This window comes from Magallana gigas, chromosome 6 (assembly GCF_963853765.1).
Source record: "Magallana gigas chromosome 6, xbMagGiga1.1, whole genome shotgun sequence".
Lineage (NCBI taxonomy): Eukaryota > Metazoa > Mollusca > Bivalvia > Ostreida > Ostreidae > Magallana > Magallana gigas.
In genome coordinates this window covers 52,219,303-52,246,495 of record NC_088858.1, presented here as the reverse complement: position 1 = coordinate 52,246,495, position 27,193 = coordinate 52,219,303, and the positions used below count along the sequence as shown (strand labels likewise).

The 27,193-nt window shown below is 33.2% G+C and overlaps 4 protein-coding genes across 9 annotated transcripts; 2 read left to right on the top strand and 2 right to left on the bottom strand.

Moving 5' to 3' along the window:
• LOC105333513 (F-box only protein 33) lies at positions 1 to 6,626 on the top strand. The gene is made up of 5 exons (XM_011436535.4): positions 1 to 405; positions 568 to 1,119; positions 1,306 to 1,442; positions 1,893 to 2,056; positions 2,306 to 6,626. Exons 1-5 carry the CDS (start codon positions 29 to 31, stop codon positions 2,432 to 2,434), a joined length of 1,359 nt encoding a protein of 452 aa, XP_011434837.3. The 5' UTR covers positions 1 to 28; the 3' UTR covers positions 2,435 to 6,626.
• Positions 6,627 to 7,326: 700 nt separating this feature from the next.
• LOC105333512 (Uncharacterized protein C2orf73-like protein) lies at positions 7,327 to 10,873 on the bottom strand. Of its 2 annotated transcripts, XM_020069407.3 has the most exons (5): positions 10,715 to 10,873; positions 9,998 to 10,437; positions 9,813 to 9,851; positions 8,890 to 9,005; positions 7,327 to 8,300 (listed from the first exon to the last, which is right to left on the bottom strand). In XM_020069407.3, the coding sequence occupies exons 1-5, from the start codon at positions 10,768 to 10,770 to the stop codon at positions 8,043 to 8,045; spliced, it is 909 nt and encodes a 302-aa protein (XP_019924966.3). In that variant the 5' UTR covers positions 10,771 to 10,873; the 3' UTR covers positions 7,327 to 8,042. The 2 variants fall into 2 exon arrangements, with proteins under 2 accessions (XP_019924966.3, XP_011434834.3); XM_011436532.4 differs by lacking the exon at positions 9,813 to 9,851.
• Positions 10,874 to 10,992: 119 nt separating this feature from the next.
• On the top strand, positions 10,993 to 19,626 carry LOC105333510 (spermatogenesis-associated protein 17). 4 transcript variants are annotated; one of them, XM_034467209.2, is made up of 12 exons: positions 10,993 to 11,122; positions 11,281 to 11,370; positions 11,825 to 11,906; positions 12,051 to 12,101; positions 12,281 to 12,384; positions 12,495 to 12,650; positions 13,060 to 13,210; positions 13,386 to 13,534; positions 16,056 to 16,185; positions 17,168 to 17,186; positions 17,736 to 17,786; positions 18,241 to 19,626. In XM_034467209.2, exons 1-11 carry the CDS (start codon positions 11,055 to 11,057, stop codon positions 17,771 to 17,773), a joined length of 1,038 nt encoding a protein of 345 aa, XP_034323100.2. In that variant the 5' UTR covers positions 10,993 to 11,054; the 3' UTR covers positions 17,774 to 17,786; positions 18,241 to 19,626. The 4 variants fall into 4 exon arrangements, with proteins under 4 accessions (XP_034323100.2, XP_034323097.2, XP_034323099.2 ...); XM_034467206.2 differs by lacking the exon at positions 17,168 to 17,186; XM_034467208.2 differs by lacking the exon at positions 17,736 to 17,786.
• On the bottom strand, positions 19,495 to 26,984 carry LOC105333509 (intraflagellar transport protein 43 homolog). Of its 2 annotated transcripts, XM_011436523.4 has the most exons (10): positions 26,822 to 26,984; positions 26,510 to 26,635; positions 26,319 to 26,380; positions 25,872 to 25,904; positions 22,126 to 22,161; positions 21,169 to 21,218; positions 20,905 to 20,977; positions 20,338 to 20,413; positions 19,966 to 20,028; positions 19,495 to 19,633 (listed from the first exon to the last, which is right to left on the bottom strand). In XM_011436523.4, exons 1-10 carry the CDS (start codon positions 26,864 to 26,866, stop codon positions 19,523 to 19,525), a joined length of 675 nt encoding a protein of 224 aa, XP_011434825.2. In that variant the 5' UTR covers positions 26,867 to 26,984; the 3' UTR covers positions 19,495 to 19,522. The 2 variants fall into 2 exon arrangements, with proteins under 2 accessions (XP_011434825.2, XP_011434827.2); XM_011436525.4 differs by lacking the exon at positions 22,126 to 22,161.
• Positions 26,985 to 27,193: the final 209 nt, after the last annotated feature.

Below are 27,193 nucleotides of genomic sequence, written 5' to 3'. Positions count from 1 at the left end.
TTACGTCACTTTTGGCAGAAAAACAAAAATGGCAGCGGGTCCAAGATGGGGCTCGTTGCCCAGCGTACTTATTGTGGACATACTGTCGTATCTTTCGCATGAAGACCGACTGAAAGCGTCTTCAGTTAACAAACGATGGAGGAACTGTCTTTTTCATCCATCTTTATGGAGCAAAATTAAGTTCCAACTGGGATTTTCGAAGAGGCACAGGTCGAGATTTTTAGCAGACAGATGTGGCCGTTTCGTGAGAGAAGCAGTGATTAAGTTTAATGCGCATAACTGTTTAGAGGTGAGAGAGGGCATGAGAATCATCACCATTCTTGGATCCAACAAGAATTTGCAACATTTTGCTCTTTTCCCGTCTAGCTGTCACATTGAATGGCCTGATTCGAACTTCGTAAACAGGTAAACAGCTGTGACACTGCAAAGTCAGCTGACTGTTCTCAGCCCAATCAAATTCCGCTGTAATGTTTATAAACATTTCCGTATACTTATTGATAACTTAATCTTATAAAATTGTTTGTGAATTTATTATGAATGTGATTATATTATATTTTGTTTTGGTAGATTTCTGAATGGTATTGAAACCATTGTTCAAACTAGCAGACGACTGAGGCACTTCTCTTTGGGCTGTGTTGAAGAGCTTCTTGAACATTCCAATCACCTATTGCAATTGTTATCCAAACACCACTCGCAGTCCCTCAAACATTTATTCCTTGCCAGTGTCAAAGAAGATAGTGAGAATTATGGAATCATATGGTTGACCCCCGATGACCTCAGACCATTCTATCAGCTGACTCATCTCAGCATTGATTACGACTACCTTACAAACAGTGTCCTCGAAAGTTTCGTTGACAGAAGCCGTGCAAAATTGGAGAGACTGATCATACATGTTCATGGTATTGAGAGTACTCATGAGAAGATTTCGAATGCAACATGGCAGATGGTATCTGCTCATAATCCTGTGCTAGAGGTCACCATCAATTTTGTCCATTCATTTGATGGTGTAGAGTCGCTACTGGATATTCTGCAGCCAAACCTACCACTAGCCCACTTTCGTCAGTTTTTCTGCACCAATTTAAACACTGCAGCAATTAACTATATGTCCACACACTACAGGTTTGGCTAACAAAGTTTCTATAATACAAAGATTTAATTTATGATGAAATGTTTTGCTACAAATTATTTGCTTTATAAAAAAACAGCTTGAGATGAAACTGCTGTGCAGTAATGAAACAAAATGAGGAAAATTAAATGGGCTACAAAAAAATGTACAAGAGTTTTCAGCTCTGTTTACCCTTGCAGAAACAGTCTGCAGTCAGTGTATATTTTGGATGGCCTGATGGATGGCTACCCTGTCCCTTACATCAGCCAGACAGACGAGGATCCTTTTGTGATGCTGGCGTGGAGGTGTAACAAACTCCAGAACTTCTCTCTCATAGGTAAACTTATTAAACCTTATCGTATGAAATCATAATTTTCATTTGCAATACAGTTACATGCATGTACGCTTCTTGAAAATTAATGGTTGTTTTGTATGTATGTACAATCGTATACACTATTCAGTGTTATGTCTAGCAAACTAATGATAACATATGTGAATTATTAGTCTTGATTTTACTGTTACAAGATTTTTGTATGTGCAGCTAATTATATTGATGTTTCATTCATGTAAGCACATTTTAGAACAGAGATCAATTAAACAATGTGTAATGTGACTATATCTGTATGCCTTCTAACTTCCTTCTTGTTAATAGTAATAGGGTTCAAAATTTTTTTTACTGAGATACATGTAGTGAGATAGATAATGAATAGAAACAATATGTTTATAATATTCCTAATGGGATTATTTTTATTTTTTTGTTTATGGAACCGGTGTGCTTTATCTGTAGGCTATGAGATCTCGGAGGATGATGTGATTGCTATAGCCCGACTAAGGGGACACAGTCTGAAGTCATACAACATCCCCCATTGCTGTATCTGCACAGTGGAGGAAGAGGAGGAACATATATCATGGTTCAGCCACGGCTGCTACGCCCCAGAGTTCCCTCAAAAGGTTAGCTAGAGGAATGTGGGAGGTTGGTTATAGATAGCCTGGGTCAGCCATGGCTGTTTAACTCAAGAGTTTCCATGAAAAGTGGGCTGCTGCATTGGGAGAGGTAGATTTCAGAAGATGTTTAGAATGAATGGGGGTTAAAAAAAACACATACTTTATATATTTTTAAAAAGTAGGTTAGATTCAAGTAACGTGTTTTAAGTCTATTTTCATGGCGTAAGAAATTGATCATGTATTTATTTGGTTTAGGTGTCAGAAAATCTGAAATGGAACTGGAGTCCAATTGAAGATGATGAGCTACCTTTGGCTGTGTTTGACATCTCGGCTGATGCTGAGAGAGCCTACATGAGGATTCTCCTCTCTGACCAACAGGTGTAAAAATCAGGTCAACTTCCCATACCCTCCTCCACTAAAAGAACCAGGACACTGTTACAGGTGTAACCAGGTAAATCAGCATACCTCTGCAGGGGAAATAATTCAAATCAGGTCACCATAAAAAGTGTAAATATATAAAAAATCAAAACAGTTACATCAGTTTAAAAGATTATTCATGCCATCAATTCACAACCTGGGAACAAATTGTGGAGAGAATTAAGATATGAATGAAACACATGATGCATTCCTCAGAAAAGGGAGATAAAGATAAAAGAAATAGACAGTGGCCAGATATAGTCAGTGATAAACAAAACTCATATTGAGGGGCCACTGTTTGATGTGCACCTGTTTAATCTCATTTTTGATCTGTTGTGTACTTTTTGATATTTTCTGAAATCTTTGTTTAGTTTTATTTGTTGATGGTTATGTTTACAATAATCACATGAATTATGAAACAAGAAGGTTTGATATATACTGAAAGTGATAGCAATTGATATAAAGTTATAAAAGTTTAGTTTAAATCCCCAACATTTTAATGTTCTTATTTCACAAGATTATAACATGAGGTTATTACAATCACTTTATTTCATACAAATCATGTGCATCCTATTATCATTTGTTAGAGGTTATCTCTAGAACTCTTGGTAGATCCCATGCAAATACTGTTAAATTGATAAAAACAATTATTATTTTGGAATTACAATGTGAGAAAAATAAAATCTGGAAAGTATTATCTCTTAAGAAAGGAAATGTTGCATCAGTGATGCTGTATCAAGCCTTCTTCACGAAAGTCAGGTAGAAAAAGAATGTTAGATTACAAAGTACCAGTAAATATACGGATGAAATTTTATGTGGCTCTTCCAATACAGAGAGAATTTTATAATATTGTGTCAGAAACATCAGTCTTGTAAGAGCAGTTCATACTGTTAGCTCTCCATATTGTTAGGTCTCCACACATGTGTCATTTGTTTACGATATATACACTGTATAAACAGATGTCACATTTCTGTGCATGTGCAATAGGTGTACTGTTTCATCAAGAACTTCAGTGAAACAATGGATTGTGAGCAAGTTTTGAAATTCAGCTGTGAACTAGGGTTTCTATTTATAAAGAACAGAAACACTAGGTGAACTCAGGTTTTATATATTTTATCTTATAACCATGTAGGAAGAGTGTATGGAAACTCAAAAGGATATAGGTATTATTTACAATGCAGACAGGCATATCCTATAAGATCTTTATGCTGTATTAACATTCAGAGGATCTAGTCATTGTATGCTTCCATCAGGGTTTTTTTTAACACAAACATATGTACATCTTTTGTATTCCAAACTTAAAAGACTATGTGATAATTTCGGAGGAGTATAAGGGGAAGTAACCCAAGTATTGATGTACCCTAAGTGATTTCTTGGGGGTTTAAACCATCCATTTTTTTTTATATACATGAAAATTGTGAAATCTTTACATGTTAAAGTTTCATATTGAAACAAGGTCCATCTGTGTTATTTTTATTGTCATCAAGATCAAGCAGTTGGTTTGTTGTACATGTATAAAGTATTATGTTTTATTGAGCAATGATGCTAGCAAAGATCAAGTGCAATTGTTAACAACTGTAAATATTTAGATCTGTCTCTGTATTAGAGATGATACTTATGGGGGAAATCGGGTGTGATGCATTCTGAATTGCTTTTTAATATTTACATGTTATTCTATCATATGCGTAGATATAGTTTGATATTGTTCCTGAAGAAATTATATCATTGTTTATTCAAACTTCGTAGCTTCAGTAGATGTAGTCATTGTCTGTAACTCTGTTGTTTATGTGTTTGTTTTTATTTTTATTTGAGCCAAAAAAGAAAAGTACCGGTAGTGTATATAGGGGTTGGCACTGTGAATAGTTTAACACCCAGCATACTTGAAATATTGTGAAAAATATGACAACTCAAAACTGTGATTTGATATAGAGAGCACGGCCTACCTGTGGTGTTGTGGTGAACATGCATGTCTACTCGGTGTGAAGTAGCACCTTTAGCAAAATCCTTGAAGAACATCTGTTCAAGTTTTAGCATGAAATCAGTACATACAATTCTCAATTAATTCCTCTATTTTTCTATAGTAGTAATAGTAGGATTAGTTTTTAGCTGGTGTTGTGTTCGAGGTTTTTTTCTAACTCCATAGTTACTAACCAGTTTTTGTGTAGAATTTCAACAAGATATTCTTCCTTTAATGAACAAGATTTTAATGGCTGTTTTTTTTTGGTTCTCTCGGAATGTCTGCTTTGCATTTTAAGTGTTTGAATACATATATCAGAGGTCAATCACTACATATCTGACAGATTGCCAAATACATGCTCAAAATGCCAGAAACTTGCACAATAACATTTGTACATAATTAATGATCAACATGTATGAACACTTGTAATAGATTTTGTCAAAAATTGTTCAAGAGTATTGGTCCATGATCAGAAGAGAATATGGTCATCATCATGTATATGTACTAATAAAACATCCTGAAATCTTATGTTTATATGTAAGTGTAAAAAGATCTTATACTGTATCTCAAAATGCAAGTCCCTCTTTGATAGAAATCCTGAGTGTTCCTTTGTGTAAAACATCCACATTGAGTGTACTAGTGTGATAGAATGGTGATTAGATGAAACGTAGCATCATTCAGAAAAGATCTCAGTCTGCAATATCATTCCTGGGCAGACTTAATATTGTTTCCCGTAAGCCAAGAGTATGTATATTGAAATGATATTTCTCTGCAAGACCTGTAACAGCTGTTCAAATATTTAGTTTATCAGGCTGTCGTCATAGCAGAATTGACCAAGTGTGTTCAGAATTTGTTTTTCGTTACAAGCATGACATGTTTTGACACCCTTGAGTAATTTCAAATATGTAGATAAATGTAACTTATAATATTTATTATTTAATGACAGAATTCCATAGTTGTTACCACATTTATTCGAGTCAAGTAATCGGACATTCCACCACAATTATGTTTTCTACTTGTATAGTATTGCTGTATGCTTTAAAAGCTCATGTAGAACTACACATTTTCTTGTAATTAGTGTATAGGAAAGTTGAATATACCACTGCACTTAAACTGTATTCTACCTAGCACAGGTTACTTTGATGTATGTAAACTTTGGGACATGGACCACTAATTTATTTTTATAATTTATTGTTACCATCAAAGACCTAGCCATTGAGAGCTTCTGTTGTTATCTTGTTGATGTTATATTTCCTACTCTCAGTGTCAGGTGTGCCGGCTTTGGAGGTGAATTTTCTGATTTTATTGATCGATCTATATACAGGGGTCACTGTTCTGTTGATTTTATGTTTTGATTACCAATGCTTGTTTTTACGTACATTTGTATATTGGAATGTTTCTTAGTTTTGTGAAACAACAATTACGAACTGTAAAGTTTTTAGATCTCAGAGCTTTGAGAAGCTTTTTCATGCAAGTGCAATATAAAAGAAAGATCTTATTTCATTGTTACATACTGGTGAAGAGTGGACAAACTCCTTACAACAGAAGTGTTACTGAGAAGGATATATTGACATCTCTCCCCATCTCTTGTAACTGTTTACCATGTTGAGTGTGTGCTTTTTGTAAAGATCTTTACATCAAATTGATAGAATTGCTGTACAATAGTCATGCATGCAAACAAGATCTGTTGAAACATTCCAAAGCTTGCATGTTTTATAATCAAAATGGGATGTGAAGTTTTTCTAAAGCAAGATTTAATAAAGGTGCTATGATAATTTGCAAGATGTGTATGGATGTAAGAGGTGATTTTTACTTAACTAAAAGCAGTCTTGATGCACTGCAACACTTTGTAATGTTGATAACAAGAGCATGTTTTATGACTTTGCCAAGAGGGCTTTCAATACATCCTGTGATTGTGAACACTTGAATCTCTGACTCTTGCATCCATACACGTTGAGTTGGGCATTGACCTCAGAATTGCTATCCGATGCAGTGATATTAATGGAAAAAACTAAGGAGAGAAGTGCCAAAATATTGTCAACTGTTTATTATGCCTTCAGTGAGACACAATGTTACAAATGGTCTTTGTTGTTAATTTTATTGAAATATGTTGATCAAGATTGGAGATGTAGTATTTTAAAGTTTATGTATACCTTGACAGTTGGATTTTATGTCAATAAAGTGTTGGGCATCTGTGCTCTATTCAATTGTTCTTTTTTTTTAATACAGGAAATTTTGCAGTAACTCCAAAATGGTCATGCAATTATGTTTGAATTCTTAGAATAGCATGTGAAATTAAAGTTCAGCGAGTTCTCAAACTTATTATTGGCTACTGGAAAGTAATGAAAGATAAATACATTGATATTTGTTGGAAAATTATTCACACATCAAAAACCAACAGTCATATGTACATGTATGCTCATGTAGCAGTTTGTGAAATTTCAGTTAGCATGATGTATTCATAAAGTAAACATTGGTATACTTTTGCAAGATCTAGAGTTATCTACCTTGCAATGCGTCATTTGTAATACAACCATGTACTACTATTAGTGTTGGCAATATATAAGACTGTGTGTCAATACAATTTAAAATCTAACGTCATATAATTAATTATTGGTAATATTTCATATTTTTTAAGAATATATGCACATATAGGTAATGCTGAAAATATTCATGGATTGGGATATAACTATAAATAAAAATTAATTGCATGCTATAATCTTTTAAGTTGATCTTGAATATCCAGTATTTAAATTTCATAACAAATTATCTAAATCTGTCCTTTTAGATTCTAATTCCAGAAATAGGGTCCATAAGATGAGTTAATTAACGTCTTCCCTTTTCACTGTTTCATAATCTTACTATAATTACCATCTTGGAAATAACAATACAGGAAAGGATAAACAGTATCAGATAAATTTATTAAAAAGCTTACTCTCAAAACGTAATAACAATGATGTACACATGATAGAACATCCACAGAAAAGAGCCGGGACATCACAGACTAATGATAAAGGCATGGGTATTTGATTTTAATATGGGTAGAAAAAATACTGATATAGTAAAAATAGACTATGCAATAAAACAACACAGAAACATATAGTAAAAATAAACAGCAGCAGGAAAATTCTCACAAACACTCAGCAGTCACAGATCTGTCAATACCCTTTGTACATCAACAACAATGCAGCAACTCCAAAGGCTTCTTCAGAAGTTTCAAGAATAATTTAAATACTGTCATTTCAACAACTGCACATAACTGTATACAATACAGTGTGCGCTTCTTAAGCTAGGCATTCGAAATATCAATAATAACAATTATGATATCAAATGCTAACTAATGTTGCATTATATACCCTGTGTTCTTACAGAATTGACATTATGAATTGGTTTTATCACAGATTTTAACCCTGGTTTCTAATGTTAAAATGCAAAGATTTATATTGCTGGGAATAGCTCTCTTTCATTCACACAGATAAGTATAATATATCATACAGTATTGCATGATCATATTTTATCATGTAAGATATATCTGATTAATATGAAATAAATCCTTCTTAAAATACATATTAAATTGAATAAATAGAAATATAGTTAAAACTAACAGCAATATGTATACTAGTTTTGTTGACTTGTATTTGGAGGCTCTTGGAAAGTGACGGTTTTAACATTATTGTTAGGTATATTATTTTGAGCTTGTGAGTTGTTGGGAGGGGCCTGTTGCTGAGGAGGAGTCCTATTTGGTGCAGACGAGTGGGCGTTCTGTGATTGACAAGCTTCAAATTTCTCTTTGGCCTCCAACAGATTGGTGTGTTGATCCACAAACCGCTGAGCTAAATCTGGATTCATCTCATCCCAAACAAAGCTTCCCAGCCTCTGTAACATAAAGATTATCTCATGTACTGGTAGGTCATCAATAGATATAAAAAAAAAAAATGCAAAATTAGTTGCACATGTTGTTTACTAGGTTACTGCTTTGAACAATTAAAACAAAAAATAGACCTCCCGCTACCCCATCCTTCCCTCTCCCCCCCCCCCCCCAAAAAAAAATGATTTCCCTGAGCAAGGTTTGCAAAATTTCCCCCTTCCTTCCCCCTCATACTCCTCCAGCCCCCCCCCCCCCCAAAAAAAAAAATAAAAAATAATAATAATTTTCCTGAGCAAGGTTTGAAAAATATAAATGTATAGAATACACACAATTTTACTTGCACTTCCACATAAAATTAATTTTAATTGATGCTACACATAACTGTTAAAGTTGATTCTTCATGTAGGCACTTAGCATGGGGGAGGGGGGGGGGGGGTATGCACCCCCTCCTACTTTTAAGATACAGAAAAGAATGAATTGTGCATATGGATTATGGGGGTTGTTTTGCTAGTCAATATTTTATGGGGAACAGGTGAGTCTGGCCCCTCCACTTTGAAAAACAATGCTCTGTGCCTTTTATAAATTTAGGACACAAACCTTTCCTCTAACTGGATAGTTTGTGTCTTTTCTGGAGTTGTAATCATGCTCGAATGACTTCTTCTCCTGGAAAATTCTTTGAGTGCCATCTCTTTTTGTCAAGAAGTTCACAGGGACTGCAGATAAATGTTATCATCAAAAATTTTAGCAATGGAACATTTTGATAAATTATGCTATATTAACTATAATATTCTATAAAGGCATCACTGGGGGTCTTTTTCCCTTATCAGTTCTCGCATACTTTGGCAAATATATTACCATTAGTTTAGATTATATTTATTAACTTAGAATTAAATGCTGTTTACACTCACAATGCATTTTATAAAGTAGAATCAATTTTTACCTTGTTTTATTTTTAGTAGTTATAACATATATTGTTTTATCTGATCTCTTTAAATGTCAATAAATTTTAAAGTGATTGCACTGAATTAATTATTAAAGCAACTACCATAATTAATCAGTAACAAAAATACAAAATAAAGTTACAATTTGTGTTATTTTTGTTGATAAAGAGTATATATGTATATTGATTTGTTAATTATACTGTTACATGCAGTATTTTTCTATAATCTGTTGCATACTTTACATACTTTAATGCTAGATTAAGCATATTAATCTTAAACAATGCATTGAAACACTGTACTACATGTTCATGTACGTATCACGATTCAAACACCAAACCGCAAAGCCTGAAGTTTTGTTACTTCGATGTAAAAGCTAGCACACACACATACACATCCTATGAACCACCTGGCAATTAAGAAATCAAAAGTACATAAAGACTGGTTCAACACTTCTTCTACAAGCTTTCATACTTTACATGGATTAGTGACACATCTATATATAATTATCTTGTAATTAAAACAAACATATAGAACATTACTACATTTGTTAAACCAGTCTTACTGTTATTTTCTACATACCTTCCTGTACTTCGTAGCTAGCCAGCCGTTTCAATATATCTTAACATAACAATATGGACATTAGCTTATAATTTATTTTAAGAAAATGAAAAGATGGTGAACCAAAAACACTAGTTTTTGTTCCCTGGATTCTTTATGGGTATTGATCAATCATCAATACTGCAAGTTATTATGTGTAATGATACCTGGGCCTAGAGCGGCATCTCTAGAGCTGTTGGATTCATGTCTAGTTGTCCTGTGTAATGGCTCATTATGCTCCCTCATGTAATCACTGCGGTAAACTGTGTCCTTCGTTTTACCCGGGACCTGTAGAGGTTCATCAGAGGTTCGCGAAGGCCACCATTGATTTTGTTCATCGTGTGTAACTGATGTGTAAACACTACAGATAGGCTCATTAAGCAGTCTGACATCATGCCTCAAGAACCCACAGCTTCTAGGATGGGGATTGTTGGCTCTGAAATCTGGTACAGGTTTTGGTAGCACCTGTGTGCTTCGGTTGTAAATATTGGGCAGAGATATTCCCGTCTCAAACCTCTCTGGTGACGGTGGGCTGTAGTATGGATTTCCTGAGAATCTTTCACGAGTTGTTTCAGCTTCATCACTTATGACACGAAAAGAGTCCGGACTGAAAGTGAGAATAAAGCAAACTAAAATTATCTAGACACTCCATGCTTCCTTTTAACTTGTGTACATAAATAAACAAGAATTATATAACAGAAATGTATACTGCTCAATGAATGCTATCTTATGTTTCTGTTCGGTGATCAAATATCATCTATTCATCTTTTGTCTGGTACTGGACTTTAACTTTGACTGTTATCAGCTCTTATCAGCAAAAGAGATAATCCAAAGTTAAATGGAGCTCGCCAAGATTTCATAAATTATTTAGCAAATGGACATACTTATATCGATTAGGCACCCTTTTCTTTCGCTGTAACGGTGGCATATACAAGGTCATGGTGAGTTATCATTCGCTATGAATAAATCATTAATTTCCGCCGTCTTTTGCCGCCATATTGTTGTAAAACAAACGTCTCCGTAGTAACGGTCGCTTCCGCAGCCATATTTTCGTAAATTCATACTTTTCATAGGCTTAAAATAAACTGAAAATAGTTAAATGGATTAACTTTTATGTTTAAAATTGTGTTAATGCAGTTGTTTTTCTTCGATTTATAAGTTGAAACGAAAATTAATGCAGAGCTAGCTATACTCTGACGTCACACCTGACAACAAAGTAACAACATGGCGGCGATGGTCAGGTTGCTGGAAGAAACTGACCCCATCGTTGAGGAAGTTTATCGCCGAAAAAAGTATGATGCTAGAACTCACACCTAAGAAAATATCTTTATTTTTTTAAAGAAAGTTTGAATATGTAAATATGTACAGTATAAATGTATATTTTTATCGGTTATTAACAGAGTAGATTATTGTAAACACAATATATCAATTTTTCAATCTATTATTTCAGTGAAGCCGAAGAAGCAAGACAGCTTGAATATCTGTCAACCGTAAAGATACAGGCATGGTATCGAGGAGAAAAGACGAGAGCATACATGAGGTATGAATTATTATGCATATTTATCATATGCTATGTTGATTTTACTGTACAAGTACATGTACCTTGCATAATAGGCATACTTTAGTTGAGTAAGAAATAATGCTCACTCAACTTACTGAATACTAGATATCAATTTAAACACAGTTTTGAAATTTACTATACATATTCCCATATTGAAACAATAATTTGTAATATGATGGAAGAACTAAAAGTCTTAATGACAGACCTATCTGAATGGGATTCAGAAGCAGCTAGGTCCCCTGATCAGGTGTTTTACCACATGAGCTACATGTATCTGGTGCATGTCTGTTTATTACAGAGCTTATCTAATGACAGCCATCTCTTTTTCCAGTATTGTATGTAGCATTAGCCCCTATGACCATTTACCAGTGTTTACAATCCTGCCATGTAATCATACACATTATGATCTATAAATATTCTCTTTTTTCACCAGCCATCTTAATAAGTGTGCGCTCATCATTCAAAGACACTGGAGAGGTTATCTAGGAAGGGGGCTAACAAGAATTCTTGTCAAGGTGGGGGAAACGGTTCTATCAATTTTGATAAAAGTTTTACTTTTAGTAAAATCTGAAATGGAAATCTAAATACATGTGTTAAAGTTCTTTGTCCTTAACAAATGTATAATGTAACAGAGTTGTGTGGTCTTTTTTTTTTTACAGAACAGTGTAATGATTATGAAAATAAACTTCTACAACAAGAAAGCAACTTATGTAAGTTCAGGTTATTTAATGGTCTTCAATAAAAACTTCAACTGATATAGATTAAAAAAGAAAATAAGCTCAATGTATGTATCATCATTCCACCATCAGTATCAGTATTTATAACAATTACTTGCCAGTCTATAAGAAATGTTTTACCTTTTTAAATAAAGTAAAAATACTGTTTTTAGATACAAAAAATGTGGAGAGGATATTACATCAGGAAATATGTATTTAATTACTACAGTCGAAAGAGATACCTTGAAGCATTACAAATCAAAAATGAAATTGTCAGGTACGTTTATTTATATATGCAAATCATTCTCCAGGACTCATGAAATTCAATAGGTATTTGCATTTGTAAAGAGGGTATATAAATCAACATTGTACATTATATTCATTTAGGAGTGAACTAGAAGAATATGCAGAGATGCAGGAACAGGAGAGAAGAAGAAAGGCAGAGAAGGTGGAGAAAGAGAGAAGGGAGGTGCTGGCCCGACGGAACCACTACCTGATCAGTACAGAGGTCATACCGGGGGTCTTCAACTCGCCGTTCCTACCGTAAGTAGTGGCTTAACCTCTGTCGGTCATTGCTTTGGAGGTATACATCATATATGTTTTCATAATTCCAAGTCTTTATATCTCCATTCTTACTGTAAGTAGAAGCTCAACATCTGTTTGTAACTCTACGGAGGCATAGCCAGATACTGTTAACCCATTTAAATTTATATGGCCAATATACTTGTAACTCTATGGATAATAATTTTTACATGTTTCTAGTATAAAATATTTCTATTGTAAAATGCTCTTTTATTAATGATAAAAGATGTAGTTTGGAATTCAATGAAATTTTGTGGAGTGGTTCCCACGATATCCACAAAAACTTATGATTCAACATCTGTTGAATTTGAAGTTAATATCTATGTTTACTTACAAATTGATTGCCTTAAAAGTTTTCATTCTTTAACAGTTATCCGACAGATACAGAGTACTTATTGAGATCCGTCAAACCACTCCTACATGAGAAGAAGAAGAAGACAGACAAACCTTTCGATCCAACATGTAGGAGTTATGATCTGCCCAAACCAAAACTCTTACCTCCTTTACCAACCAAACCTCAGGTAGGTAACCTCTAAGAAACACTTATTGCCAATGTAGTTTTTTTGGTTATTTTATGTGCATGTAATCACATTATAAATAAGAACTAATTTTCATGAATATCTCTCTATTTATTGAGTGTATAAAACAAACAATATGGAGGCTTGTTTAACCTGTTCATATCTGATTTATCCTTAGGGTCCGTTCCGTGAGCCAGAGGACGTACAGAATCAGCGCTACAAGCCATTCCAGCCCTCACTCAGAGTGGCCACATCATTCACCTCGCTAGAGGAGGCAAGAAAACAAATGAAGAATGAAGAATGGGTCACCAGACTCAATGATAATGTGTAAGTTATAAGTGGGTCACCAGACTCAATGATAATGTATAAGTTAATGAGTGGGTTACCAGACTAAATGATAATGTGTAAGTTATAAGTGGGTCACCAGACTCAATGATAATGTGTAAGTTATAAGTGGGTCACCAGACTCAATGATAGTGTGTAAGTTAATGAGTGGGTCACCAGGCTCAATGATACTGTGTAAGTTAATAAGTGGGTCACCAGACTCAATGATAATGTGTAAGTTAATGAGTGGGTTACCAAACTCAATGATTATGTGCAAGTTAATAAGTGGGTCACCAGACTCAATGATACTGTGTAAGTTAATGAGTGGGTTACCAGACTCAATGATAATGTGTAAGTTAATAGTAGGTCACCAGACTCAATGATAATGTGTAAGTTAATAGTGGGTCACCAGACTCAATGATAATGTGTAAGGTAATACAAGTAAGTGGGTCACCAGACTCAATGATACTGTGTAAGTTAATGAGTGGGTTACCAAACTCAATGATTATGTGCAAGTTAATAAGTGGGTCACCAGACTCAATGATACTGTGTAAGTTAATGAGTTGGTTACCAAACTCAATGATAATGTGTAAGTTAATGAGTGGGTCACCAGACTCAATGATACTGTGTAAGTTAATGAGTGTGGCACCAGGCTCAATGATAATGTGTTAGTTAATAAGTGGGTTACCAGACTCAATGATAATGTGCAAGTTAATAAGTGGGTCACCAGACTCAATGATACTGTGTAAGATAATGAGTGGGTTACCAGACACAATGATAATGTGTTAGTTAATAGTGGGTCACCAGACTCAATGATAATGAGTAAGTTAATAAGTGGGTCACCAGACTCAATGATAATGTGTAAGTTAATAGTGGGTCACCAGACTCAATGATACTGTGTAAGATAATGAGTTGGTTACCAGGCTCAATGATAATGTGTTAGTTAATAGTGGGTCACCAGACTCAATGATAATGAGTAAGTTAATAAGTGGGTCACCAGACTCAATGATAATGTGTAAGGTAATAAGTAAGTCACCAGACTCAATGATAATGTGTTAGTTAATAGTGGGTCACCAGACTCAATGATAATGTGTAAGTTAATGAGTGGGTTACCAAACTCAATGATAATGTGCAAGTTAATAAGTGGGTTACCAGACTCAATGATAATGTGTTAGTTAATAGTGGGTCACCAGACTCAATGATAATGAGTAAGTTAATAAGTGGGTCACCAGACTCAATGATAATGAGTAAGTTAATAAGTGGGTCACCAGACTCAATGATAATGTGTAAGTTAATAGTGGGTCACCAGACTCAATGATAATGTGTAAGTTAATGAGTTGGTTACCAGGCTCAATGATAATGTGTTAGTTAATAGTGGGTCACCAGACTCAATGATAATGAGTAAGTTAATAAGTGGGTCACCAGACTCAATGATAATGTGTAAGGTAAAAAGTAAGTCACCAGACTCAATGATAATGTGTAAGTTAATGAGTTGGTTACCAGGCTCAATGATAATGTGTTAGTTAATTGTGGGTCTCCAGACTCAATGATAATGTGTAAGTTAATAAGTGGGTCACCAGACTCAATGATAATGTGTAAGGTAATAAATGGGTCACCAGACTCAATGATGATAATATTATGTAAGTTAACTATAGTGGGTCACCAGACTCAATGTTCAAGTTACTGTATGCAGGAAAATATTTGCCCCCATTTTGTTTTCACCCCTTACTCAGTTGTCAGCAGGCGATTTTAAGACTGAACAAATTCCAATGCCTCTAAGTTTACAATTGTAGAAGGGCAAAAAATAACACGAGGCGAAAATAACCCTGTACATAATAACTATTGGGTCACCAGACTTAATGATAATATGTAAGTTAACCAGTGATTTACTAGACTCAATGATAACATGTAAGTTTACTATAGGGTCGTTAGACTCTATGATGATATCCAATTAACTAGGCTTTACAAAATTCAACATTACTGTATACTGTAAGCCAAATTTTAATGTTGTGCGAGAAATTTTACAAGAAAAATCTTGTTCCAATAATTTCTCACCTCTTACTCATCCATGCCGTATGGTAGTATAAATCACATCACAGGTCACATGGATGAGGCCCGATTGCAAACAATTACTACCAGTAGAGGGTCACTAGATCACTGATAATGTGTAAGATAACTAGTGGTACACAAGATTCAACTTTCTTAGTGAACAAGTAGGTCATTAAACTCAATATTATTGCATAAATTTGGCTGCTGCAAAGGTAGAGTGAAAGAGAAACCACTGGGCCACTAAACTGCTCACTAGATCTGCATGCATGGTTATCTATTAAAGTCAACTTTTAGATCATTAGACCCAATGATTATGTGTTTATATATAATTAATCTACAGTTGAATCCGTCAAACTAAATAAGCATATACAAATCAGTCAGCAAGAGAGCCATTCAAAATCGATTAGTGCATGATCGAGGAATATTGAAATTTTATGGTAAGGTTATTAAAATTACTGGATGTTTGTTGTTTCAGGTTTGAGCCATTCAGTAGACGTGACTCGAGGTATGAGCCTCTTCTCCACACACGCTCTGAGTATGGTCACCTTCCCTACGGTTTCAGATATTTCCGTGAGGAGTTTCCAGATAGGCGTGTCACTCAGCAGGTATGTCATGAAAGCTTTTGTTATCAGCATGGAAATATTTGTCATTGAGAATAATGTAACTATATCATTAAAAACTTAGCATGAATGTTATATGGGCATGCATTATTGACTTTCAAATATTTTAGAGAATTTTTATTACTTATGTCAATACACACGTTTATTTTAAACTTTACATCTTTAAATTCGATCTTATCATCAAGACCTTTTCATATTTTTCTACTGACTGTTTCCTATATTATATGTGTGTATTATATACCATTCATATACATGATAATGAACCAGCAGCCCTTGCTCTCTACCTCAATGTTCTAGCTTTGATGATACAGGAATTTTACTTTTGTTAGATATAATAAAAAAGGATGAGGTAAAACTAGGGATAAATAGAACTATATTTTATTTAATACATACCTCTATGGTTTAGATTTGCACTATATTGTTATATTGTAAAGAACCGACTAAAACACATTTAAAGTTGTCAAGATTTATATTCCTTAAAAAATTAAAGTTAAAAATGTAATTTTTTAGATCTTGTAATATTTGTTAGAATTAATTTTTTGGAGTTTGCGGCTTTATTTATAATAAATTTGATCCTTCATTGCTGATATGACTAGTTTAATTCAAAACTGTTAACTTTTTTGATGATTTGTTTGGAATTATGTTTATCCTATTGGAAGTTAATTGTCACTCATAAAAACATGAACCCTAATTTACAGGATTTTACATTTTAAAAAACTATATATGAACAACACTTTGATTAAAAGGAAATTTTATATTAGACCTGTAAAACAAAGGACAAGTTCCACTACATTTTATGGAATGATTTTTTTCTTTTCTTTATCATTTATTCATTTATTTTTATTTTATTTTTTTGGGGAGGGGGGGGCATTTAAATTGAGAGAGAGAGAGAGAGAGAGAGAGAGAGCGAGAGAGTTTTTTAGCATGCATATTGCTTACTTAATTTTGAGATATGGTTTACTTAAAGTGGTTCCCAGCATCTGCAGGTAATGGTGGTAGAATAACCACATAACAATGCCCACTAAATATTGACTTAACTGTTAGACCAATCAAAAGGTTACAGCTCATCACTTCATCATCCAATCAAATTAAAGAGATCATGACGTGACGTTGTATACCCAGCAAAGATGTAATCATTTGATGTCAAGAACAGTTTTTAAAGCTTGATTTATTTGATTATCATTAAGGATAATACGTACATGGTGTATTCAGATATAAAAAATCATCATCATCAGATATTCCCAAAACTAATATCATGTTGGCAATATGTCTCACAAGTCATTTTATAGCATAGCTGTTAGCCTGGGTGGATTTGATGATCAAAATTTTAGTTCACTTGCATATTATTTCTCTGTAGCCAAAAAAAAATGAAATAATGTATTGCAAAAATTTCAGTAAGTGTAATTTATATTTTGAGCCAAAGTATTCTGTAGCTGTTGTACTTAACCAGTGATTACATCCTTGCTAACTCTAATCCTGAATGTTTAAATAGTATATAGTACAAAGCTGGTCCTAACCAAGAATTGACTTTGCAGGAAAAGGAACGGATAATAGAAACAAATTTAAGACTTGAACATCGTGAAAAGGTACTAACCACATCTGGAGGTGTGCAGGATAACAGCGCAGGGCTTGGGTTCTAAGGTTCATGGGGGCTAATAATTAGTCTGCTTTAAAAAAAATTGAACAGGTTGAGGGGGATCAGTTGGTATTAGTGTGAAAGAGATGAAATAATAATATTGTTTGGTGCCTTTTTTTGGTGTGCTTGAAATATTATCAACTTAGTGGTGATGGTGGATATTTGTGTTATGTTGATATTGTTGATTGTTTCCAGAAGGATGATATTGACTGTTTTAATGTTATTCTACAGTGCGGTTTGTATTGAAACACATTTACTGTGCGTGTGCATATCCACTGAACAATCTGATTTGTTTGTACATGTATATGCCTGATTTTTTTTAAAGATATTTTTAAATATCCATTAATTATCAAAGTTCCATTCTATTTTGCGATAATTTCATGGCATGCTGTTGTATTTTGCAGTCTTTCAAGACATTGGTACCTTCGATCCCAATCTTTGACAAGCTGAATGATACATACTCCCAAGGTCAAGTGTTCTAAAGAACCAGACTGCCACAGAAGATGCGGCATCTTTACAAAAATTATCTTTACATGCTGAAAGAACTTTCAAGACACGGGGATGTACTAGTGATATGTACACATACCTAATGTACAATATATGTAAGAAAAGACCTTTCACCATATGAAAATATGTCAAATAAAGCGGAAGATTGTAGGTGTTGATATTTCTTGTTTCTTGATTGATCTTGAAGTTTAATGCTTTGTGATGAACATTTTGATATCATGTTTACTGTGTATCTGATTCATTTGATCAAATTGAAATTGTTTTTGTTGTTATACATCTGTATATTCTACATTGTAATTAAATCATGACTAGAAAAAGATTCCCCTATTCTTTATTCTATGTTCTTGAAATTTATCCATCAGTCTCCGTATTCCACAATCAGTAAAATTTTGCAGCCACAAGAAACTGGTAATGCAGGTCCCTACCAAATTGTGACAAAATGAAATATACATCCAGTAAAACACAATTACATGTTTATATATGTATAATGAATTCCAACCAAGAGGTTAATTTCATTCTCTATAAGTTTGAAATGTGATATGAGGAAATCAGATACAAAATATTGTGCATATATGTTTGTCCATAAGCATGTTAAGTTGTAATTACTACAGTTGTCCCCCTTAGTCCACAGCTTTTATATACCGGTATACAAGGCATAATTTATCTGTCATTCAAGGTCTTAACAGGATTCAATTATTTTTCATTTGGATTATAAAAAATAAACCATGTTTTATTTGTTATGCTAAATAATCCTTTGATCAAAAGAGCTCATCAAAAAATGAAATATTTGGGGTTATTGTTTAGCAGTGCTTACTTCCATTTTAATCCCTTAACATTTACTTTATGTTCTTGTTTCATTAACATTAAATTTCTCATTTCACACTAGATTTAAATATGTAAATAAAAACAAAGATTTTTTTTCTGTTTTATCAATCTTTATATGGACGGATTTGAGACACAACACAAAAACAAATATTCAAATATACAGTTCCGGACCTAGTTCTCTCACAATAAAAAGTAATGGCAATATTAAAAACAGCATATTCAGATTGATAGAAAATTATGTATCACATCACAGAATAAATGAAACCATGTGGAAAAGTTGACTTTGTTCTATGAATAATGACATAGGAGGACTGGGATGTTCCACGATGCCTGGGGAGGTTGAGGGGGGCGTGTCTAGGGTAGAACTTGGTCCCCTATATCATTCTCCTCCGTCTGTTCTGTCTGGACGAAGAGTTCAGAGGTCACCTCTGTAAACAGGCGGTCCCACTCCCAGGGCTTGTCCTCCTGTCAAAACAGTAAAACAGAGATATATAAATACACAGAGATATACGTATTTACTGGTAAATGTGTGTACCCAACAGTAAAAATAAAGACCTAGATTCAGCTCAAACACTGCAGAGAGAAACATTCAAATATGAAATAGAAATTCAATCAAGAATTATTGACATTGAAAATTTAATCCAAATAATGCAAAGAGATTCATAATCTATCACTGACTTAGTGCTTTGCAGGAAAAGTTGCATGAATACATTCACTCGGTAGAAATCATTCCTTTTTCATCTGACATTAATTAGACTACTACATCATTTAAAGACTCAGTTCAGGTAAGTACTTACCTCAAAAAGATCTGCATCCGCTGAGAGTGATTTGGTCAACAATTTTAAGTCAATCTCATTGTCCTGTGACACAGAAAGAAATAATGTAAGTTAGTAACTAATTAATTAAATTGTGTATTAGATTTGCATGTACAAGTACCAGTAATCTTTAAATAAAACATATTACCTGTATTCTTCATCTTGTTAAAGCAACAACATTAAGATCCACAAATCCATAAGAAATCATTGTTACATGAAGAATACAGTTCTTTTACATGATCATATAGAATTCTTACTTTTGATTACAACATAACCTTGATTAATTAGTAGCATTGCAAGGAGCATGGCTACATAAATGTTAGAACATGGTTATGGTTTACAGAAAACACTGACCAGAGTAAGGAAGGCCGCCTGCTTTTGGAGGTCATGGTCGAGTTCTCGATACGTTGCCACCCGGTTAACTGCCACACTGAAGTACAATAAAACAGTCAAAATCAAAAAATGATGATGAATTTTACATCAAACTATTCTCATCAAAAGAAGCCCTTAAATAAAATTTATCAATAATATCCCTCTTCTCATTAAGCTAAAATATCAACAGGTCTATCACTCCTATCATACATTCAAACAATTGAGGCCAAGCAATGTTTTCATATGCAAGCCCCAGGTACATGTAATTTTAAATATGAAATGACACAGTTAATCTAGTATATAAGCTTGTATACCAACATGGGAATCAATTATTGATAACTATTGATAAACCATTTGTTTTATACAGTCATATGAACTGATCATTATTGTGAATTAGAAAGTAGGCAAAGCAATTACCTTTTTTTTAACCTGAGAAGATGAATACATACATTAAAAGCAGCAATGGAAATAGTGCTTGCCCTCATGATTATTGTTACATTGCTAAAAGGTCATGACATTTTCTTTACCACTACCACAATAAGAACCTACTTTGGTGCTATGGCTACTCTGGTGGACATGTCCTCATCCTGTTGATCCTCAAGGTCAGGGATCACAGGAATGTCTACAAAGGTCAAGGTCATTCGTATATTGCAATCGTCATCATAATTTTTATCATAACAATGATTGATTTCCTTCTTGTAGACTATGACTGTCAGTAAAAATTTAAAGGCATAGTTTAATGTACCAGTATGTTTCTAAATATATACACTAATATATATACATACCAACATCTAGATAGAGACCAGTACTTACCATTATCGGACTCCTCCCCCTGATCCGGTGAATGGGGTCTCAGTCGCTCGCTACAAGACACACATAGCTGTTTTAACTTTAATTTTCAAATCAACAATGATTATCGAATGATTTGCAGAATCTTTACTACATTACATTGAAAAAGAAATCATCACTTAAAGCAATACAAATTCTTAGAACCAAATGCAAAGGTTAATTCTTTTTTTTTTTTAAATGATAATTATAATGAGCATTATGATATCACTCTATGGGATGAAACATTACTGAGACATGCAATCTAAGCCGTGTCTATATGTGTGGGGATCAGGCTATGCTGTGGTTAGAGAGGCACTATATGTGTGGGGTCAGGCTATGCGCTCTATAAAAGGAGGTGTTTATCAGTGGGTGGCTTATTACAGCAAGGTGTGGATCAAACTCAAACGTGTATACGTATAGAACATACGCAGTGAGCCCTACAAACATTTGTATATCTAGTATAAGAGAGATATATGTTACTCTTAACAGATTCATTCTGTGTTTTTACATTATTATAAAATGGTTTGCAAAAAATGGAGAAGTCATGATACAATATTATTTTGAAAAATATTACAAATATAAAGGACTTGAATAATTCTGCTCTGAATGAATGGACATTGCAAAAAGCACTTTATGAAAATGCAAGACGTACAATTTTTTTAATCTTTAATCTTCAATAACATTTGACTATTTAATATATGATAATTACATTAATTGTTTAATTCACTTTCTATATTTTTCTAAAATAAATATAAAAATTAAAAAATCATAATTGTTCATATTATGATAATAAAATTTAATTTGGTTTTATCCCATTTAGCAATAAACTTTGAAATTGATTATGTATAATGAAAATATTAAAATCTGTAATGTAAATGTTGTGAGATCACACAAAAAAAACAGCCTGGGCTTTTCACTCGGGATCATCACTCGTGACTTTACCCAAACAGACGGCTGTCTATTCCATCGAGTAAATCGCTGTTCAAAAGAACCATTCACCCAGTTTTAAAGAACACAGCATACAGATACATGTTTGTGTATTATATATCATTACTATATCGATAGATTTAGCTGATTCCCGGAAAATCACCATAATCAGACTAATTCCCTGCAAAACAGACTGATTCCCTGCAAAAAGGTGTGTCAGTTCGATGAACTGATACACACCTATTCGAAAAACTTAATAATTTTTGTAAACCAAAAAAAAGTTCTGAAATATTCCAATAAAATCACGAATATTCATAAACATATGATTTAATTCTAGTTGCAACGTCCTTTTTGAAAATATTTAATATCCATCATTATCGTATAACATAACTTTAAATAAAATTGCCTATGTCACAATATGAAGCGTGTGCAATTTAATTTTATTTATTTTGGCGTTTTAACTTATTGAATACAAAAAGAATGACATTAATTTGAACTTTTTTCCTGATTGAATGTTTTTATCGGTACAATACAACAGTTAAAGTATCACATTGAGGGAGTCAGCAACACTCCAGTTCCCATCAAGCCTATTTCATTTGGCTTGGCCTCTACAAATAGACTCTCTTGGGGAATAAGAATCTTGCCGACTTCCTCAGTGGTATACTTTAATTGTGTAATGTATACAGATATGTATAATATATATCACTGTATACAGATATGTTTATTACATACCACTTTATAACTACAAAGTGTGTTTTTTATTCAGCTTTGTGTATTACTTCTGTCACAGACATACATTCTAAAATACATGTATCTTAGATAATGTCGACAATATGCATGCAGTTCAATTAATTGTTTGAGAGAGAAAAAAAGAAATTAATTTAGAATTAAATCTACATGAAAATATATGAAATCATAAAAAGATATGTTGTGAATAAGTTGGGTAGGTCTTCATTATATTCTGTGTCAAGAAGTTTCTTGAGATGCCTTAATATCATTGAAAAAGCCTCACTGAGCAACAACCTTTTACCCTACAATGGTAGTATGCTAGAAAGGACCCAATTTAACATAGCTTTTAATTCATTTCATCAAAGATGCACTGTTAACAGCTGGTGGTTTATGACAAACCGAACTCAATAATTAATTTGAAAGCTTTGGACAGAAAATTTGCTTCAAAAACAATTCCCAAGAAACCATTAATTCTCATAAGATGAAATCTGTAGATAACATGCATGTGGTAGTGTATATTGTGTGGTACATGTAGTGTATATAGTGTGGTACATGTAGTGTATATTGTGTGGTACATGTAGTGTATATTGTGTGGTACATGTAGTGTATATTGTGTGGTACATGTAGCGTATATTGTGTGGTACATGTAGTGTATATTGTGTGGTACATGTAGCGTATATTGTGTGGTACATGTAGCGTATATTGTGTGGTACATGTAGCGTATATTGTGTGGTACATGTAGCGTATATTGTGTGGTACATGTAGTGTATATTGTGTGGTACATGTAGCATATATTGTGTGGTACATGTAGTGTATATTATGCATAAACAAAAACTTCAGAATATATCCGAACAGTGTTACTATGCTGTGATTCCTGGGTTGCTTCCACAAACACCCTATAAGCTGCAGGGCAATGATAATGATTGTAGTGAATACCCCAGCTACCTCAGGTTATACATTTTCAAAACATGGAGTTAACTAAAAATTAGAAAGCAAAAATTTGCAGTGTTTGATAGGACATTCCCAAATACAAACTAACGTCTGCTTGCATGTGATTGATACGTATGCTGCATTCAAACACAGAAGTTGTGACATCACATTCCCCAACACAGAGCAAGCCAATAGCTGATTGGTTATAATTTATACATTTCCAAACATAGTTGTGATAACATAGACATTCCCAAAATACAGAGTAAGCTGATAGTTGATTGGTTGTGGTATAATTATGACATTCCCAAGACAAACTGTACTATTGGTTGAGATTGATAGACAATCAGTCTACACTAAATAAGCTAAAAGCTGTTTAAACATTTTTAATTTGGAAGCTGATGACTGGTCGATAGAAACTCCACAAAATGGAGCTGTGCAAGAAAATTATTAATTAATAGATAAAAGAATAAAAAGATAACAATTTATATACACAATGACATGCAGCTTACTTATTGACACTGTAAAGAAAAGGGAGAAAATCTTAATCAGTCATTAAAACAAACCTTACTTAATCAATATCTCATCATGTTATATTTATTATTAAAATAATAATCAATAATTTTTTAACATCTAAAATAAACTTTTGTTGGAGCCACCTTTGAAATATTGTTTGTATGCCTTACCGCCTCAGTGTTTAAACTTTAGATCAGTGGTTGAAAATTAATCTTTTTTCCCCAAATTTTCAAAAAAAAATAAACAGAAAAAGAAATTTAATAGAAAAATTGTTTAAACATGTTGAGTCAAGTAACTGTACTTTTTCATCATTCAGTTAAGAAAGCTAGGGCAAACAAATATTGTTTTAGAAAGGTGGCCTCATGCAATCATTTTCTTACAATACAAATAGAAATCTGTTCTTTTCTATCACTAAGTTTAATGCAGGTTAGTTCTTAACTTTGCAAGCATTATTCTGCATTCATGATTAAACTCATTTCTATGGCACGCCAAATTCACAAAAATGAGCTAAACATAGTTTCACTAGTTTTATCGACTGGTAACTTATAGTTTACGAACCACAAACTATAGTAAACGATTCGTTAACTATAGTTTTTATCTGTAAAACTATATTTAAAGGTTGTAAACTATTGTTAATGAATGATAACCTATGTTTATCTGTCTGCAATTAACATTAACAATAGATTTTGCTGATTAATATAGATTCACATAAGTAAACTATAACTTGCATTCGTTAACTATGGCTTAGAGTTGTTAATCATAGTTTCACAATTATAAAACTATATTTATCAGATAAACCATGCTTTGCAATTGCAAATGGGTACACTTCTGAAACGTAGATGGTCGCATTCACTATGGTTCACAGATCTATGTGAAATATAGATTAACAGTTTTAAATAAAGTTTCACAGATGATAAACTAGGTTTATCGACTGTAATCTATAGTTTACGAATGCAAAACTATCGTTAAAAATGGTTTAGTGTTAACTATAGTTTACAAATCGTAAACTATAGTTAACTATCCGCTAACTATTATTAACGGTTTGTTTACCATTGTTTTCATCTGCAAACCATATTTAATGGTTGTAAACTCTAGTTTACGAATGATAATCTAAGTTTATCTGTCTGCAAATAACGTTAATGATAGATTTTGCTGATAAATATAGATTCACATCTGTAAACTATAACTTGCATTCGTTAATTATGGCTTAGAGTTGTTAATCATAGTTTCACAATCATAAAACTATATTTATCAGATAAACCATGCTTTGCAATTGCAAATGGTTGTTTTCAGTGTTAATTATAGTTTAACACCTCTGAAACATAGATGATCGTGTTAACTATGGTTTACAGAAGTGAAATATTAGATTAATGTAATTAACTATAGTTTTCTGTCCATTAACTATTAATAGTTTACAACTGTAAAACCTAGTTTATTGACTGTGAAACTATTAGCTCTTTTTTGTGAATTTGGCGTGACATACATTTCTACCTGTCTACTAATAAAAATTGAACACTGCAAGTCTTGTGTACGTATATGCCTAAGCAAAAATTATATACAACAAATTAACGAATTGAAATTCTACTTACTCATCAAATTCAAATCCCTCTCCAAGTTTTCGGCTGGAAAAAAAAATGTGATTGTAAACTTTTGAAACATTTACACAGCATTAAAAAAAAATGATAAACTTAGTAACTAGCTTCATTGCCTCATCATACTCATATTCTTTCCTCTTTACCTAAATAGTTGATTTCAATTTAACAGTTAAATATGCCTTTATAATATGTCTTAAATTCTTATTTAATGAAATACAGTTTTTTTAATTAGAATATGTCATTTTTTATACAATTCTAATTGTCTTGTAAAGTAAAAAGTGTTATATTGTATTACATTTAGTGTGTACAATTGTTGGCATATATTGATTTTTCATTAAGTTAGCATGGATTTGAATTAGCATATACATATTTTGAATTGGACATATTTTTATACATTCGCATGGCATTTCGCGATGTACAAGATTAGCTGTTGCAACAAACCTCTTTCTGGGATTTTCCTCACCCCATCCAGACATCCTGCTGGGCTTTGGAGGTGGTCCACCCTATAAAATTAAAAAACGTACACTTCAAACGTTGAGCTTCAATCATACACATAAAAGAAATTTAAATAAATGAATGTATCGTCTTTCATTAAATCTGTATTTTTGTATAACATGGAGACTAGGCTTCACCTCATCCTGATCTCGCCCTGGTTTCGATCTTGCGGGCTGGGGTGAATCAGCTGGGCTCTCGAATGCAGGAGCATCAGGCGGGTTCATGGACTTGGAGGCTGCAGCTCGACGTCCACGTTTTGCATCCTGGATATATTTAAAAAGATTGCTTTAAAAAATGTGATACGGAGACTTAGTTTCCCAGTGTAAATACTCTATTCACTGATCTTAAAAAAGATACATCCGATTATGTCTGTTATACATAGTGTTATCTTTTTTTTTACAAATCAAAGTGTACAAATGATTTTCAACGATTCTGTTGCAACATATTACCCTTGATGGCTTAGCAGCAGAATCAAAATCCATATCATCGTCCATTTTTCTATATCTTTAATATTTTTGTTCACACAGGTAAATCGAGTTGTTGCTACCAAAGAAAGAATGTTACAGGAAACAGCTTTGTCGGACTAATAAAAGAGCCAGTTGGTGTCGGTATTCCGGAACCTATACTTATTACGACCTTTTCACTGCTGAAATGTTTTTAAATGATATTTAAACTTTTTTTTGAAACTTATCCTAATACACAGTCTGTATCAAACATAGCATAAAGGGCAAACCTGCGACTAGGGAGTGTAAAAAAAAAATATTACAACTTTTACTCATACCTTGTATTCTCTCTCTCTCTTTTTTTAATTCAATTAAATT

What these genes read in the sequence shown, in the direction of transcription:
- LOC105333513 (XM_011436535.4), top strand. Translation starts at nt 29, where the DNA reads ATGGCAGCGGGTCCAAGATGGGGCTCGTTGCCCAGCGTACTTATTGTG. An exon ending in TATATGTCCACACACTACAG is followed by an intron (nt 1,120 to 1,305) that starts GTTTGGCTAACA and finishes TTACCCTTGCAG; the next exon opens with AAACAGTCTGCAGTCAGTGT. An exon ending in CCAGAACTTCTCTCTCATAG is followed by an intron (nt 1,443 to 1,892) that starts GTAAACTTATTA and finishes CTTTATCTGTAG; the next exon opens with GCTATGAGATCTCGGAGGAT.
- LOC105333512 (XM_020069407.3), bottom strand. Translation starts at nt 10,770, where the DNA reads ATGACCTTGTATATGCCACCGTTACAGCGAAAGAAAAGGGTGCCTAAT. An exon ending in AGGGTGCCTAATCGATATAA is followed by an intron (nt 10,438 to 10,714) that starts GTATGTCCATTT and finishes TCTCACTTTCAG; the next exon opens with TCCGGACTCTTTTCGTGTCA. An exon ending in ACTATCCAGTTAGAGGAAAG is followed by an intron (nt 8,301 to 8,889) that starts GTTTGTGTCCTA and finishes TTTATGTTACAG; the next exon opens with AGGCTGGGAAGCTTTGTTTG.
- LOC105333510 (XM_034467206.2), top strand. Translation starts at nt 11,055, where the DNA reads ATGGCGGCGATGGTCAGGTTGCTGGAAGAAACTGACCCCATCGTTGAG. An exon ending in TAACAAGAATTCTTGTCAAG is followed by an intron (nt 11,907 to 12,050) that starts GTGGGGGAAACG and finishes TTTTTTTTACAG; the next exon opens with AACAGTGTAATGATTATGAA. An exon ending in GACTTGAACATCGTGAAAAG is followed by an intron (nt 17,787 to 18,240) that starts GTACTAACCACA and finishes TGTATTTTGCAG; the next exon opens with TCTTTCAAGACATTGGTACC.
- LOC105333509 (XM_011436523.4), bottom strand. Translation starts at nt 26,866, where the DNA reads ATGGACGATGATATGGATTTTGATTCTGCTGCTAAGCCATCAAGG. An exon ending in CAGGGCGAGATCAGGATGAG is followed by an intron (nt 26,381 to 26,509) that starts GTGAAGCCTAGT and finishes TTAATTTTATAG; the next exon opens with GGTGGACCACCTCCAAAGCC. An exon ending in CGGATGCAGATCTTTTTGAG is followed by an intron (nt 19,634 to 19,965) that starts GTAAGTACTTAC and finishes CTGTTTTGACAG; the next exon opens with GAGGACAAGCCCTGGGAGTG.